The sequence below is a fragment of the Culicoides brevitarsis genome, chromosome 2 (assembly GCF_036172545.1).
Source record: "Culicoides brevitarsis isolate CSIRO-B50_1 chromosome 2, AGI_CSIRO_Cbre_v1, whole genome shotgun sequence".
Lineage (NCBI taxonomy): Eukaryota > Metazoa > Arthropoda > Insecta > Diptera > Ceratopogonidae > Culicoides > Culicoides brevitarsis.
In genome coordinates this window covers 27,487,366-27,500,020 of record NC_087086.1, presented here as the reverse complement: position 1 = coordinate 27,500,020, position 12,655 = coordinate 27,487,366, and the positions used below count along the sequence as shown (strand labels likewise).

Genomic DNA, 12,655 nt, shown 5'->3' with positions numbered 1-12,655 from the left:
TTAATTTAATTTAAATTAATCAGTTCTAATGTTTTTTCTTTAATTTCATGCAATTTTTAACCATATTCCTATTTTTCTTCTTGTTTTTTCACATTTCTCTTCTTTTTTTGAAAAAATAACATTCAAAAATGCGACAAAAATGTCTTTGTGGAATCATAACAGCACCGATTTAAAATATTTTTAACAAAATTTCGACTGAATTTCAAATTTTTTGACTTTTTTTGCAAATAAAAAATTTTGCAAGCACCTGTTTATACATTTCTGAGAGGTTTTCTAAGGAATTTTGTCTAAAAAAATTATTTTCTATTGAGCCACATGAAGGCTTTCATCAAAAAATATGCCATTCCAACGGCATACAAGACTTTTTCGCGTTGTTGTCTGTTGATGTTATCGAGTTCGATGGTCAGGACCCGGCGATTTAACTTTGCGACTTGTCGTCGCAAGTGCAGAACCTCCTCCGACGGAGTTAAATTCTCAATTGACGAGTTCAAAGGTGGTGTTCCGTCACTAAAAAAATATTTTTCATGAGAAATTTGTGAAAAAATTACAGTTTTTGGACTCACCGATGGTTAATTCTCAATTCTGAGCTGTATTTCTTGCTTCTGATGGGCGTTCCGTAGCCGCCGCGTCTGCCAACGCTCTCCAAGGAATCCACAGACCGTTGCTCGTACTCGTCAATGTCGTTTTCCACGTCAAATTGCACCGGATCGTCGGCTGCGGGGAATCTGTGTTCCGATAAGGTTATGTTTCGGGGTGGCGTTGCGACTCTAATGAAGCCCGGGTCCTTCGGCAAGACCGTATTTTCGAACATAATTTCGCGCGGTGCCGATTTTGTGCCTGATGTGAGAACTTTTGGTGAGAATTTGGGACAGAAATTAACGTGAATGTTAGTATTTTATCGAATTTTGTGGAGTTTGAGCACAACAAAAGGTCTAAAAATAGCAAAAAAGAGCGGAAAAGGTGCTTGACCTTTGTCAGAGGAGGGACAATGTTCAATTTAGCAGGAAAGTTAGAGACTTCTATGTACATATATATAAATAACATGCAGGCAAACAATGAAAATTTTTGTGCGTGTGACGTAATGGAGAACAAGGAAACGCAGTGGAAAATCATTTTTTCATGCGATATTTACCCAAATGTTGATCCTGACCGAGCACCACAATCCGATCCGGGACATTCATGTCGATTTTATTTTGGTAATTCCAGGCTGGCATGCCGTTGCCATTGCTCAGCAGCTCGTTTTCGTCGTAAAAATCGCCAGTGGCTTTGATTCTCTTTGGAACGCGCATTCTTTCGCTTATGTCGTGTGTATAGACGCTACTTTGCACGATTGGATCGTCTTCGTAGCCGTAAACGCCGGGCGAGAGAGTTCCTGACATCTTAAATCTGTGTAAAAATTCGTTTTTTCGCTTTTTTCCAATTAATTTTCGTCTGCGCGACAGGAAAATCGTTTATTTTTTTTTATTCCGATCTCGCCAAAGTGACGTTCGATGTCGCTCCCTTTTCGCAACTCGACTCGAACGCTTGACATTTGAAGCTGCATCACAACAATTCCCGAAAATTCCTGAAAAAAACCAAAATTTTAGCAGAAAATCATCAAATTTAGAGGAAAAAATGTCAACAAAACCGAATGTGAGTCTCGATGCTCGCAGCGAACTAGCGGAACTGATAAAAAGGAAGGCGGAAATTACGGTAATTGGGATTTTTAGAAAGACGCTGAGTCGATTTCTTACCATTTTTTGTGATTTTTAGGAGACTTTGGCGAATCTGGAACGACAAATTTACGCATTTGAAGGTTCCTACTTGGAAGACACCCAATTGTATGGGAATATCATTCGCGGGTGGGATCGTTATTTGACCTCTAATAAAATCACGTCGAAAACTGACAAAAGAAATCGCAAGTTCAAGGATGCCGAACGGTTGTTCTCGAAAAGTTCAATCACATCGATGGCGGTAAGGCTCGTTTTTCGTATTTTTGTGGTTTTTAGTAATTTTTATGGGGTTTTTTTAGGCGGTAAGTGGGTTACTTGACATCAACGATCAGAAAAGTGAGAAGAGTGACGCTGAATATAATACGAATGAGGATTCAAATGATCAAACGCTGGTTGGAAGTTACAGCAATAACGATTCTCTCATGAATACGACTCTGAAACAGGAGAAAGATAGCAATCATGATTCCAGTATTTTAGGTTTAAATGACAGTAAGTCACTAATTTCAAGTGAAAATTTAATTAAAAATTTTTGTTCCTTATCTGAGATAGAAAATTTCATCAAATTTTACCTTTTCTCAATATTTTTCAAGAAATTTCAAATTTTTTATATTTTTTTTAGAAAATAAGGCCGCTCCAAATTTTTTTTGAACTTTTTGTCCCATGCCCCATTTCAAAAGTCGAAAATCCAATGGGGCAAAATAAAAAAAAAAGTTAAAAATTTCATCAAAATTTACAATTTTTAAGAATTTTTGTATTAAAAATCGTATTTTAACATGAATATTCTTCTTTTAAATTTTTTTCAAAAAAATTATTTTACAAAATTTTTTGACAGTTATTTTTTTACGAAATTTTTTTGTTAAAATTTTTAACTTGAGATAAATTTCAAATTATCAAATCTTAATGTAGATGCCATAAAAATAACTAAAATAATGATTAATTACAAAAAACTGTTAAAATTTTGTCATTTTGTATGAAAAAGTATTTCAAAACTTTATTTTTTTTTATTTTGCCCCCCCATTTTGAAAAAAAAGTTTTGGGACAAAAAGTTCGAAATAAATTTGGAGCGGCCTAAATGGAAAATTAAATTTTAAAGAGAAAAAAATTATTAAATTTGACAGTTTTTTGGTCTTTTCTAATATTTATTTTTTTAGAAATTTTTAAAAAACCTTTAAAATTTAAATATTTTTATGAATTTTTCTTGAAAAATATTGAAAAGTCATTTAAAAAATGAAATTTAGAAGAAAATCGAAATTTTCTCGTTTTCAGTTATTTTCAATAATTTTGCAAAAAAAAAAAAACTTTTAAAAATTTTCGAATTCCTTATAATTTTTACATAAATTAGACAAAATATCATTAAAAAAATAAATTTTTAAGAAAAAAGAAAAAAAAATAAAATTGGATCCCCGATTTTTTTTTTCATTTTGGTTTCGCCATTAAAAAAATAAATTTAGGACAAAAATTTTTAATTTCGCTCAAAAACTTTAATAAATTTTTAAAAATTTCTATTTTTTTTTCAAATTTCAGCAAAGCCAAGCACTCCAAATCGCGATCTGTCGTCGCCGAGTGTCGGCATGAAACACAAGCTCAACAGCAGTACGGGTTCAACATCATCTGCCAAGAAGGGAAATGCCAACAAAAAAGCTCGCCATCGTTAAGGACACTTTTATATATATTTTTTTAGGATAAAAACAAAAATTTCTCAACAAGAAACAATCCAAACAATAAATAATAATTCAATACTAAGGAAGCTACATCGATTCAATCTCCTGCATAAACTTAATTCCCTCATTCAGGATCTCGTCTGTGGTTAAAATGAGCGTTTGGCAGTCCGACAACAACGATTTTGTGTCATTTCCTTCACCGAAGCACAAAACTTTGTTGCCATGCGTCTCGCGAAGACTCGTAACGGCATCTCCAACTTTAAAATCAACTGGCGGCAAAATTCCCTCAAAGTCGGGCAAGTATTCCGGATGATTTTTCGTCGCCATTTCGCCGATTTTTGTCGCTGGCACCAACGACCAAACGGTATTTTGATGTTCCATGGATAATTTGCATAACGCTCGTTTAAGGGCATTTTTCGTGGATTCCGCCATTTCCGCCGCTTTCATAATTTCATTCATTTCGGTCTTGACATGAACGAGTTTTTGACTCAATTCGCTCAAATTCGTGCCAAGAAGGATTTTATCGCGTTTTTTAAGACACCCATAAACGCTGTTCAAGATGTTGATGTGCGACTTTTCATCCAGAGGCTTTCTTTCGGCAATTTGGGTGCGAATCAAGTTAAATTGAACATTAAGTACTTTCGTATTGTAAACATCCTCGATTTCAGATTTGAGAATTTCGGCATTTATCGCTTCTTGACTTCGTCGCAGCGCGGAATCATAACGTCGCGAGATCCGTTCCGAAGCTTCGCACAATGCGTTGATGTTGGATTCCACTTTGGAGCATTGATCAAAGTACGATTGCGATAATACTTCCGGGATTTTCGTTTTGGTGTGTTCCACGTTCTCATTAAATTCGTTCATGGCACCTTTCAAAGTGAAACTGTTCCGCAGCATCTGAATGATCGAAGGTTTGCTCTTGATAATGCGATCGTTCAAGCACAAGGCGTACGTTTTGATCGCTTTCATGAGCGTCGCATAGAGTTTTTGCTCGTTTTGCACGAAAAAAACGGAATTTCTGGCAAAATGACGCAGTGTATGTGCTTTCAACTTGACTTTGGCATCGCGGAAGACGTCTTGAATGCTTTTGGGAATCTGTGGCGGCACGACTTGGTTGTAAATTTGACCACTTTTGAGCACATATAGCATCGGAGAGTCACTCAAATCCGGGTTAAACAAGAAAATTGGCTTTGTTTGTTCATCAATTCGGTCCATTTGTTGCTCCAGTGGTAAGAAAGCTTCAATTTCTGGCACCGGAATTGTCGTTTCTTTGCTAATTTCGAGTAAAAGTTCATTCATTGTTGTATTTTCAGTGATTTCAAATTCGTAAAATTGATAATTGTGCAAGGAGAATACCGTTAAAAGGCGTTTTTCGAGTGCTTCGTCGAGTAAAGTGAATATTTTTAATGCCGGCTCGGGCTTTTCCGCGAACTGAACAGATTTGGTACTTGAATCGTTCTTTACTGCGGACTCAAAAGCATATCCACGTTGCTTCGGATTCCATTCCAGAGCGATGGAAAGCCACTTTTCGAGATGTTTAAGTAATTTTCGGCACGTACGATTCTCCGGAAGGACCGTTTTGTGATAAGTATAGTTGCCTTGATTGTCTTCCGTGATGCAAATGTGATCGGAATTCTTCTTTTGGGCGTACACGAGCCATCTAGCGATCGGACAATGTGGCAAAAATGGTCGCATCCCGCAAATTATCTCAAAAGCGATGACGCCAAAGCTCCAGTAATCCACGGAATTTGAATATTTTCCGCCGTGCAAGAGTTCCGGCGCCAAATATTCCATTGTGCCGACGAAACTGGCATTCAAACTGTTGCGATCGAGCTCTTTGGCAACTCCCAAATCCGTTAATTTGTACACAACGCGTCCATTTTCGTGTTTCAGCACGATATTTTCCGGTTTCAAGTCACGATGCGTGATTTTTAGTTGATGCAAGTAGCTGATTGCGTTCCGCAAGGCTTTTAAAACTGCCCGAACTTCATTTTCCTTCAAGCCGCAACACGTATTTTCGCTGCTGTCTAACGTGCGTCGCAAATCTCCGCCTTCGCAGAACTCTAAACACAACACGGGCAGCTTATTTTTCGTTAAACGCGTCAATTCCGACAAAAAAGCCGGCTCAACTTTCACCGCACGCACGATATTGTCGTTTTTTACGATATTTGTCAGCAGATCTATCTCGTATTCCCAACGTTCCTTTTGTCGTGCCACCGACGACGGATCATCTTCTTCCGATAAGATAAAAGTTTTTATTGCGACATTCGAGCCACTTTTCTTGTGCTTCCACAAATTGACTGTGCCGTAGGAACCTTTGCCGAGTAAGCGTTCGCGATACCTAAAAATAGAAAATTATGAAATAAATGAAGGTCAATGTACTGCTCCACACGTTAGATGTCTGCGAAAAAGTGCAAATGCACTTCCTTTTATGGCAAAAATGATTTTCCGGAATTTTTTTTTTGAAGAAAAGCAGCTTGACTTACCAATCTCCGATGAATGGAGGAGCTTCCATGTCGCTAAAAAGGCAGGAAATCAAGTGACACGCAATTAAAATCGAGTTTTAGTCATTAAAAAAGATGTAAAATTCAACGGGACCCGCAACTGAAACGCAAATTGTTTATGACTGACGAGAATTTTGCCTGGGAACGTCAACCCAAGTCACAAATTGAAGCAGATTCGCGCCTGAACTTGAGTTGCTCTTGTATTTTTTCCATTTTTTGTCCTTAAATCTTGATATTTAATTAAAATGCATGCATTTCTCAAAGGAGCGAAGCCCGCTGATGTCGCAAAATCCGGCGGTGAAGGTCCCAGCAAGGAAAAAAAGAAACGTCCCGTGCCATGGGTAGAAAAATAGTAAGTTTTTATCATCAAATCCGAGAGATTTTTACTAATTTTTCAAATTTTTTAGTCGTCCCAAAACCGTAGAAGACGTCGTCGAGCAAGGCGAAGTGGTTTCGGTGCTGCGGGAATGTCTCTCGGGTGCCGATTTGCCAAATTTGCTGCTCTACGGACCACCGGGCACGGGTAAAACGAGTACAATTCTCGCCGCTGCACGTCAATTGTTCGGCGATTTGTTCAAAGATCGCGTTCTCGAGCTAAATGCCTCCGACGATCGTGGCATCAGTGTCATTCGGACCAAAGTAAAGAGTTTTGCGCAACTCACAGCGAGCGCTTGTCGTCCCGATGGAAAGCCATGTCCCCCTTTTAAAATTATTATTTTGGATGAGGCAGATGCCATGACGCATGCCGCCCAAGCTGCGCTGCGACGAACCATGGAAATGCACACAAAAACCACGCGATTCTGCCTAATTTGTAATTACGTGTCGAAAATAATTCAACCGATCACGTCTCGATGCACGAAATTCCGGTTCAAGCCGCTAAAAGAAGAGATGGTTATTGAAAGATTGCAACTGATTTCGGACTCGGAGCTTATAAAAGTCGATCCAGAAGCGTTAAAAGCGATTGTTGGCATCAGCGGAGGTGATATGAGACGCGCTATTACCACTTTGCAGTCGTGTTATCGTCTCAAAGGCAACGAAAATGCAATCACCGAGACGGATATCTTGGAAATTTCGGGATTTGTGCCCCCGAAGTACTTGGAAAAATTTTTGTCGGCATGCAAATCGGGCGATTTCAAGCAACTAGAAGAATTTGTCGAAGATTTCTTGTACGAAGCCTTCAGTATTGGACAATTTTTCGAACAATTCAACGAATTTATTGTATTCCACGATGGTTTGACGGACAAACAAAAGGCCGGAATTCTCGATAGACTCGGCGAATGTTGCTTCCGACTGCACAACGGCGGTTCCGAGTACATTCAGATCATGGATTTTGGGTGTGCGACAATTCAAGCGTTGCGTCAATGAACTTTTTTCTGTTGAAACTTTTGTATTTTTTCTCATATTGTATTAAAAATCCTTAAAATTAGCAAAATTTATTGAACTATTTCGAAGTCATCCTCTTCGTCGCGCTTCCGTTTGCCCGAATCGCCGTCATCCGTCTCCATTTTGGTGATTCCTTCGGTTTTGGGCTTGAACGAGATCTTTGCTTGCGTTGTAAACTTGAATGTTGGCTTGGGAATCGTCACCGTTTGCGTTTTTGGCATCGCGGTGACGGGTTTCTTGACGGTCGTTTGCACAATTGTCGACGGTTTGAAGGTCGTTTTGATGCCGGACCGCGATTCGAGTGCTGATTTGACCATTTTTTTGGGTTGCGAGGCAGCACGGAGCTTGTAGTTGCATGCCGAGAGGCAATAACGATCGGGCGGCAGTCGCAAACCACAATTAATCTTCACCAGAGGGAGCGGGGTGGAATTTTTCGCTTTTGCCACTTCGAAGAGGACATCACGAGCGGGCGGATTTGTAAATGCCTTGTCCAACATCATCTGAGATGCGAGTTTAACGTCTTTTGCATCGATTACCTTCTTTTTGGCATGATTCGCGTACACTTTGGCGTCATCCAGGATACAAGTTACATATCCTAAAAGCGAAAAAACGATGAAAAAATGATTAAAAAATCAAAAATTAGGGGACTCACGATAGGTAAACTCGAGTAATTGATTGACGACTCGTGGCTCGTAGTCCTGAATTCCAATTTCCTTCAAAATTGAGATGATTACTTGAGCGTCCTTGGGGATTTTGCTCTGTGTGACACCGGAATGCGACATTTTCAGTGATATTGAGACCTTAATTCATCGAAAAAACGAAAAAATCGTGAGAAAAAAATTTGTTTACGTTTTTTCGTCTAAATGACTTTATGCACTGGGCTCCAGAATGCAAGTGAAATGTGACTTGAGCTTGTTTATAAAACATTCGTTCTAAGAACTTCCATTAATCACCTTATTTTTTTCCAATTTTTTTGCATTTAATGCTCCCGACAATTTTTTTCAAATCTCAAGTGGCATCGTAACCATGGCAAATTGGGTAAAATACTCACTTTTCCTGATATTCATCATTTTTATTACCGGCACTTGGACTTTGGAGCCCATCAGTACAGCAATTGGAATCGGAATCGCCTCAGTTGTCGGCGGCTTAGGATATAATTATGAAAAGGTCGTGGATCAGACAATTTGTCGCATGACAGAGTGTTGCAATGATCGATGGATTGTTAAAAATTTCACCAGTGAGTCATTTTTTTTTGCTTATCTTCGGTCATTTCTTATCAATTTCTTATCACTTTCTTATTAGAATTATCTCTCGACCTGAAAGAACATGTTTTCGGACAACCAATTGTCGAAGAAAAAGTCGTTCAAGCTCTAAAATCGCACTACGAACACATCGATTCGTCGAAAAAACCGCTTGTCATGACATTCCACGGCACACCAGGCACCGGAAAAAATTACGTTGCCGATTTCATTGTAAAAGCCATCTACGCCAAAGGTCTTGATAGCGCTTTCGTGCATCGTTTCAGTGGCCGAACGGATTTTCCCATACAAGCATATGTCGAAACTTATAGCGCACAAATCCGGGATTACATCAAAAAAGCCATTACCACGTGTTCGAAGGCAATTTTCATCTTTGACGAAGTCGATACGATGCCAAGTGGAGTATTCGATGCCATTACCGCTCTCTTAGATCATCATACTCACGTGGATAACGTGAATTATAGAGAAGCTGTTTTCATTTTTCTGCTAAATGCGGGGGGCGTGGAAATTGCGGACAAGTTGTATGAGTCGTATAAAAGCAAAAAAATGACCCGGGAAGACATGAAGTTGTATCATTTCGAGTCGATATTGGAAAGTAGTGCGTATAATTTGCAAGGAGGCTTGAAGAAAAGTCGACCGATTGAGGCGGGACTCATCGATCATTACGTGCCTTTTTTGCCGTTGGAGAAGCCGCACATCATTGAATGTATTCGGAAGGAATTTCAACGTTTGCGCATCAAAATGACTGAACACAAGAAAAAGTAAGAGTTTTTAAGGAAAATTTGACTGAAAATGTCAATGTACGAAATTTTTTGTTCGAACATTTTTTCCACTTTTAACATAAATAATTTTTTTGAAAAAAAAAAGAATTTATTGAATAGAAATGAGCCTTCAAATGTTGGGATTTTTTAAAAATTTAAAAATTTCTGACAAAATGAGACCATTTACGATGAATTTGAGTCGTAGTTTCAAGCTTTTACATCAAAAAAATTAAATTTTTGACAATTTTTTAAAAATATTTTTGAGAAGTAATGACAAAATATGACATATTTTGACCAAAATTTCATCTATTTGTTTTGAAAAATTACAAAACAATTATTTTTTTCTATTTAAAAGTTTAAAAGGACGATTAAAATTTTTATGTAAATCGGCTCGTTTCACAGAAAATTTCACCTTTAATTCATAAGATGTAAAAAATTTTGTATTTGGAAGATTTTTAACATCAATATTGAAAACTTTAAGGCTATAAGTATCCTCAATGGATCCAATTTTTATTTTTTTAGAACCTTTAAAAAATAGAGAAAAAATCACGAAAATTTTTTTTCTCGAAAAAAATAATAAATTTTTGTTAATTTTTTTTTAGTGAAATGCTGGAGTACGTGACAATGGATGTGAAGACAAATCTCTTCGCCAACAACGGTTGCAAGCGAATATCCAAAAAAGCTGAAACTTTTGTCTAAATCCTGCCGTAAAATTATTGAAATTTACCAAAAAAATTATTTATCCATTTATTTTTGAAATAAAATTTTTTAACGGAAGTGTTTTCAAATTTGACGTTTTATTGACAGTTCTTTGTTGACAAACATTTTGGTACCCAAGCGTCGTTATGTTCTTTTAAAATTCCCAAAAAAACGCGAAAAAATGGACCAAATTCTGTGTAGCTTGTGTTTAATTAAGAAGCAAACGCTCATTCACATGCTTATGCTGCCGGATAAGATAAAAGTTGATCCGGATTACACCGAGAACATTTACAACCAGACACGCGAAAAGGTCCATAATGTAAGTTTTCAATTTTTTCTGGTTGAAATTCCCTTAAAAATTGATTCAAAAATATTTTTTGCAGCTCGAAGCTGATTCTTTGTGCGAACGGTGTTTGCGAGATTTGAAAATTGTCGAGACTTTTCGTCAGAGTTGTTTGCATTCCGAGCAGTTAATCACCCAAATCAGCACAAATATTTCGGACAATCATCGAATCTTGCTGGATGATGTTTTTATTGATGTCTCGTTGTACGAAGGTTTGGACGAGTTTTACGTTTCGCCCATGAATGTTGTGGAAAAGTCATCGATGGCGCCGCCCTCGAAGGTGGAAATGCGCGAGGAATACAACGAAGACATCGTTTACGACCCGATAGTCGATCAAAATGAAATGATGGACACGACGCTGTCGGAAACGGAATACCGTTCGCCCGTGAAACGCGAGCCAAAGGTCGTTTTCAAGTGCGACAAATGCAAAAAGCAATACGCCACAATTAGTTCGCTCGATATGCATCGCTACAAATTCCACAAGGGACCTCCGCCGGGCGATCTCACAAAGCGTCGCTTGAAAGTCGACGTTGCCAGTCCCAAAGACATCTATTACGGCGTCGATTTGAGCACCACGTGCGAATATTGCTTCACCGAGTGTGCCTCAAATGACGATCTCAAGCTTCATGTTGCCCGGAGTCATCCGAAATTTCCGCGAAATTACACCTGCAAAGCGTGTTCCAAAGAGCTAAAGACGAAAGAAACGTTGCGTGCGCACTTTTTGATGATTCACACGGATGAACGACGAGAATTTCAGTGCTCGCATTGCGACAAAGCCTTTTTCCACAAGCGATCGTTGACGAATCACGAGGAAGTGCAACATCTTGGGACAGCAAACAAGTTTATTTGCGACATTTGCGGCCTGAAATCCAACAGTCGTGGCGATTTGCACAAACACAAACTGCGACATGAGAAAATCAAGCAGCACGAATGCCCCTATGAGGAATGTGGGAAACGGTAAGTTTGTTAAAAGAAAAAAAATTGCATTTCGTAACGAATTTCAACGCGTTTTTCTTACCGATTTCCTGAATTTGTGACAATTTTTGAAATAAACTCACGTAAGTCCTTTGAAATTTCATAAATTTTTCATTTTAAATAATTTTTCATGAAATTTTAGGAATATTTTTTAGATTTACGACAAAATATCAACTAACGCTACACAAAAAATTCCACGAAAACATCCGAAATCACAAATGCACGTATTGTGAGAAGAGTTTCGTCGCCAAATGTCACCTGGATGACCATCTCCAGTGTCATCTGAAGGAGAAAAAGTATTCCTGTGATCTCTGTAATAACGCCTTTAGTCGAAAACGGTCCTTGGATAAACATCTGAAGGTCCATTACGGCATCCGGGACTTTTTGTGCAACATGTGCCCTTATAAATGTCGATCGACGGACCAACTGAAGCAACATAAGAAGGTGCACGAAGGTTTTCGACCGTTTTCGTGTCTTATGTGCACAATGGCTTTCAAAGATATCGGTCCGCTGAAGCGACATTTGACGATCGCTCATGGAATTAATGCCAAAAAAGATGACGATGACTTGGATTATCAAAAAACTATGTAGAAATTTGTGTTGTTTAATGTATTTTTAAGATTTTTATGTAATTTTTAGTGAAATATAAATTTTATTTTTATACCAAAAATGATTTTTTGCTTAAAAAATTAAGTTTTTAAAAAGATTTTCTATTGAAATTCAAAATTTTTTAACAATTTTTCTATTTTTCAGCTTCACAACTAATGCTGAAGTGGTCTCTCACATCAAATTCCGGCACATAAAGGAGAAGAATTTTCCATGCGAGCATTGTGACTTGAAATTTGTGACTTCATCAGCTCGTTTGAATCACATGAAAGTTCATACACGGTAAAATTTTCACAAAATTTTTCAATTTTTCATTAATTTTTTTTATATTTTTAGTGAGCCCGACGACGATCACCCCTTCAAATGCACCATTTGTGGCAAAGCATATGCTTGGAAAGATAATTTGACGCGTCACATGAAGGTGCATCTCGATGGTCCGGAGTACATTTGTAACGTTTGTGAAGCCACTTTTCCCCGTATTGACGCTTTGACGAAGCACATGCGCGACGATCACTTTATTGCTGATGGAGATCATCGCGACGCTTGTATTATTAAGAAAGTTGTAACTATTTCTCAACCACGTTAAATTTTAATAAATTTCATTAACGGATAAAAATTTGAAATTTTTTCATGTCAAGGCGGATCCAAATTTTAATTTTATCTAATTTTTTTTATGGAAATGGGGGGAAGTTAAGTCATTAAAATTTGCATTTTTGTTTTTTATTCCAAATGAAACTCAATAGTTTTGTCCA

General features: G+C 37.8%; 7 protein-coding genes across 9 annotated transcripts; 4 read left to right on the top strand and 3 right to left on the bottom strand.

The window, feature by feature from the left end:
* Window positions 1-59: 59 nt before the first annotated feature.
* LOC134830939 (transport and Golgi organization protein 11) lies at window positions 60-1,466 on the bottom strand. Of its 2 annotated transcripts, none has more exons than XM_063844558.1 (3): window positions 1,133-1,466; window positions 564-837; window positions 60-507 (listed from the first exon to the last, which is right to left on the bottom strand). In XM_063844558.1, exons 1-3 carry the CDS (start codon window positions 1,377-1,379, stop codon window positions 297-299), a joined length of 732 nt encoding a protein of 243 aa, XP_063700628.1. In that variant the 5' UTR covers window positions 1,380-1,466; the 3' UTR covers window positions 60-296. The 2 variants fall into 2 exon arrangements, with proteins under 2 accessions (XP_063700628.1, XP_063700627.1); XM_063844557.1 differs by having other exon boundaries at window positions 64-507; window positions 564-849.
* A 62-nt stretch (window positions 1,467-1,528) lies between these two features.
* Window positions 1,529-3,374, top strand: LOC134829717 (chromatin modification-related protein MEAF6). The gene is made up of 4 exons (XM_063842940.1): window positions 1,529-1,692; window positions 1,753-1,953; window positions 2,012-2,201; window positions 3,237-3,374. Exons 1-4 carry the CDS (start codon window positions 1,615-1,617, stop codon window positions 3,365-3,367), a joined length of 600 nt encoding a protein of 199 aa, XP_063699010.1. The 5' UTR covers window positions 1,529-1,614; the 3' UTR covers window positions 3,368-3,374.
* A 45-nt stretch (window positions 3,375-3,419) lies between these two features.
* LOC134829716 (inhibitor of nuclear factor kappa-B kinase subunit alpha) lies at window positions 3,420-5,980 on the bottom strand. The gene is made up of 2 exons (XM_063842939.1): window positions 5,860-5,980; window positions 3,420-5,714 (listed from the first exon to the last, which is right to left on the bottom strand). Exons 1-2 carry the CDS (start codon window positions 5,886-5,888, stop codon window positions 3,461-3,463), a joined length of 2,283 nt encoding a protein of 760 aa, XP_063699009.1. The 5' UTR covers window positions 5,889-5,980; the 3' UTR covers window positions 3,420-3,460.
* A 63-nt stretch (window positions 5,981-6,043) lies between these two features.
* LOC134832266 (replication factor C subunit 4) lies at window positions 6,044-7,325 on the top strand. Its single transcript, XM_063846252.1, has 2 exons — window positions 6,044-6,229; window positions 6,285-7,325. The coding sequence occupies exons 1-2, from the start codon at window positions 6,123-6,125 to the stop codon at window positions 7,240-7,242; spliced, it is 1,065 nt and encodes a 354-aa protein (XP_063702322.1). The 5' UTR covers window positions 6,044-6,122; the 3' UTR covers window positions 7,243-7,325.
* Window positions 7,311-8,187, bottom strand: LOC134832268 (transcription initiation factor TFIID subunit 9). The gene is made up of 2 exons (XM_063846254.1): window positions 7,913-8,187; window positions 7,311-7,855 (listed from the first exon to the last, which is right to left on the bottom strand). The coding sequence occupies exons 1-2, from the start codon at window positions 8,040-8,042 to the stop codon at window positions 7,311-7,313; spliced, it is 675 nt and encodes a 224-aa protein (XP_063702324.1). The 5' UTR covers window positions 8,043-8,187.
* LOC134832267 (torsin-like protein) lies at window positions 8,168-10,062 on the top strand. The gene is made up of 3 exons (XM_063846253.1): window positions 8,168-8,497; window positions 8,563-9,280; window positions 9,883-10,062. The coding sequence occupies exons 1-3, from the start codon at window positions 8,287-8,289 to the stop codon at window positions 9,977-9,979; spliced, it is 1,026 nt and encodes a 341-aa protein (XP_063702323.1). The 5' UTR covers window positions 8,168-8,286; the 3' UTR covers window positions 9,980-10,062.
* Window positions 10,063-10,084: 22 nt separating this feature from the next.
* Window positions 10,085-12,522, top strand: LOC134832265 (zinc finger protein 260-like). Of its 2 annotated transcripts, XM_063846251.1 has the most exons (4): window positions 10,086-10,298; window positions 10,363-11,279; window positions 12,051-12,185; window positions 12,240-12,522. In XM_063846251.1, the coding sequence occupies exons 1-4, from the start codon at window positions 10,161-10,163 to the stop codon at window positions 12,487-12,489; spliced, it is 1,440 nt and encodes a 479-aa protein (XP_063702321.1). In that variant the 5' UTR covers window positions 10,086-10,160; the 3' UTR covers window positions 12,490-12,522. The 2 variants fall into 2 exon arrangements, with proteins under 2 accessions (XP_063702320.1, XP_063702321.1); XM_063846250.1 differs by lacking the exons at window positions 12,051-12,185; window positions 12,240-12,522 and adding an exon at window positions 11,453-11,937 and having other exon boundaries at window positions 10,085-10,298.
* The last annotated feature ends 133 nt before the right edge of the window (window positions 12,523-12,655 follow it).

Coding starts and splice junctions, on each gene's coding strand:
- LOC134830939 (XM_063844557.1), bottom strand. CDS start 1,379: ATGTCAGGAACTCTCTCGCCCGGCGTTTACGGCTACGAAGACGATCCA. Junction 850..1,132: donor CGGTCAGGATCAACATTTGG/GTAAATATCGCA, acceptor TCTCACCAAAAG/TTCTCACATCAGGCACAAAA. Junction 508..563: donor GAATTGAGAATTAACCATCG/GTGAGTCCAAAA, acceptor ATATTTTTTTAG/TGACGGAACACCACCTTTGA.
- LOC134829717 (XM_063842940.1), top strand. CDS start 1,615: ATGTCAACAAAACCGAATGTGAGTCTCGATGCTCGCAGCGAACTAGCG. Junction 1,954..2,011: donor GTTCAATCACATCGATGGCG/GTAAGGCTCGTT, acceptor GGGTTTTTTTAG/GCGGTAAGTGGGTTACTTGA. Junction 2,202..3,236: donor TATTTTAGGTTTAAATGACA/GTAAGTCACTAA, acceptor TTCAAATTTCAG/CAAAGCCAAGCACTCCAAAT.
- LOC134829716 (XM_063842939.1), bottom strand. CDS start 5,888: ATGGAAGCTCCTCCATTCATCGGAGATTG. Junction 5,715..5,859: donor CCTCCATTCATCGGAGATTG/GTAAGTCAAGCT, acceptor TTCTATTTTTAG/GTATCGCGAACGCTTACTCG.
- LOC134832266 (XM_063846252.1), top strand. CDS start 6,123: ATGCATGCATTTCTCAAAGGAGCGAAGCCCGCTGATGTCGCAAAATCC. Junction 6,230..6,284: donor GTGCCATGGGTAGAAAAATA/GTAAGTTTTTAT, acceptor CAAATTTTTTAG/TCGTCCCAAAACCGTAGAAG.
- LOC134832268 (XM_063846254.1), bottom strand. CDS start 8,042: ATGTCGCATTCCGGTGTCACACAGAGCAAAATCCCCAAGGACGCTCAA. Junction 7,856..7,912: donor ATTACTCGAGTTTACCTATC/GTGAGTCCCCTA, acceptor TTTCGCTTTTAG/GATATGTAACTTGTATCCTG.
- LOC134832267 (XM_063846253.1), top strand. CDS start 8,287: ATGGCAAATTGGGTAAAATACTCACTTTTCCTGATATTCATCATTTTT. Junction 8,498..8,562: donor GATTGTTAAAAATTTCACCA/GTGAGTCATTTT, acceptor CTTTCTTATTAG/AATTATCTCTCGACCTGAAA. Junction 9,281..9,882: donor ATGACTGAACACAAGAAAAA/GTAAGAGTTTTT, acceptor ATTTTTTTTTAG/TGAAATGCTGGAGTACGTGA.
- LOC134832265 (XM_063846250.1), top strand. CDS start 10,161: ATGGACCAAATTCTGTGTAGCTTGTGTTTAATTAAGAAGCAAACGCTC. Junction 10,299..10,362: donor CACGCGAAAAGGTCCATAAT/GTAAGTTTTCAA, acceptor TATTTTTTGCAG/CTCGAAGCTGATTCTTTGTG. Junction 11,280..11,452: donor TATGAGGAATGTGGGAAACG/GTAAGTTTGTTA, acceptor AATATTTTTTAG/ATTTACGACAAAATATCAAC.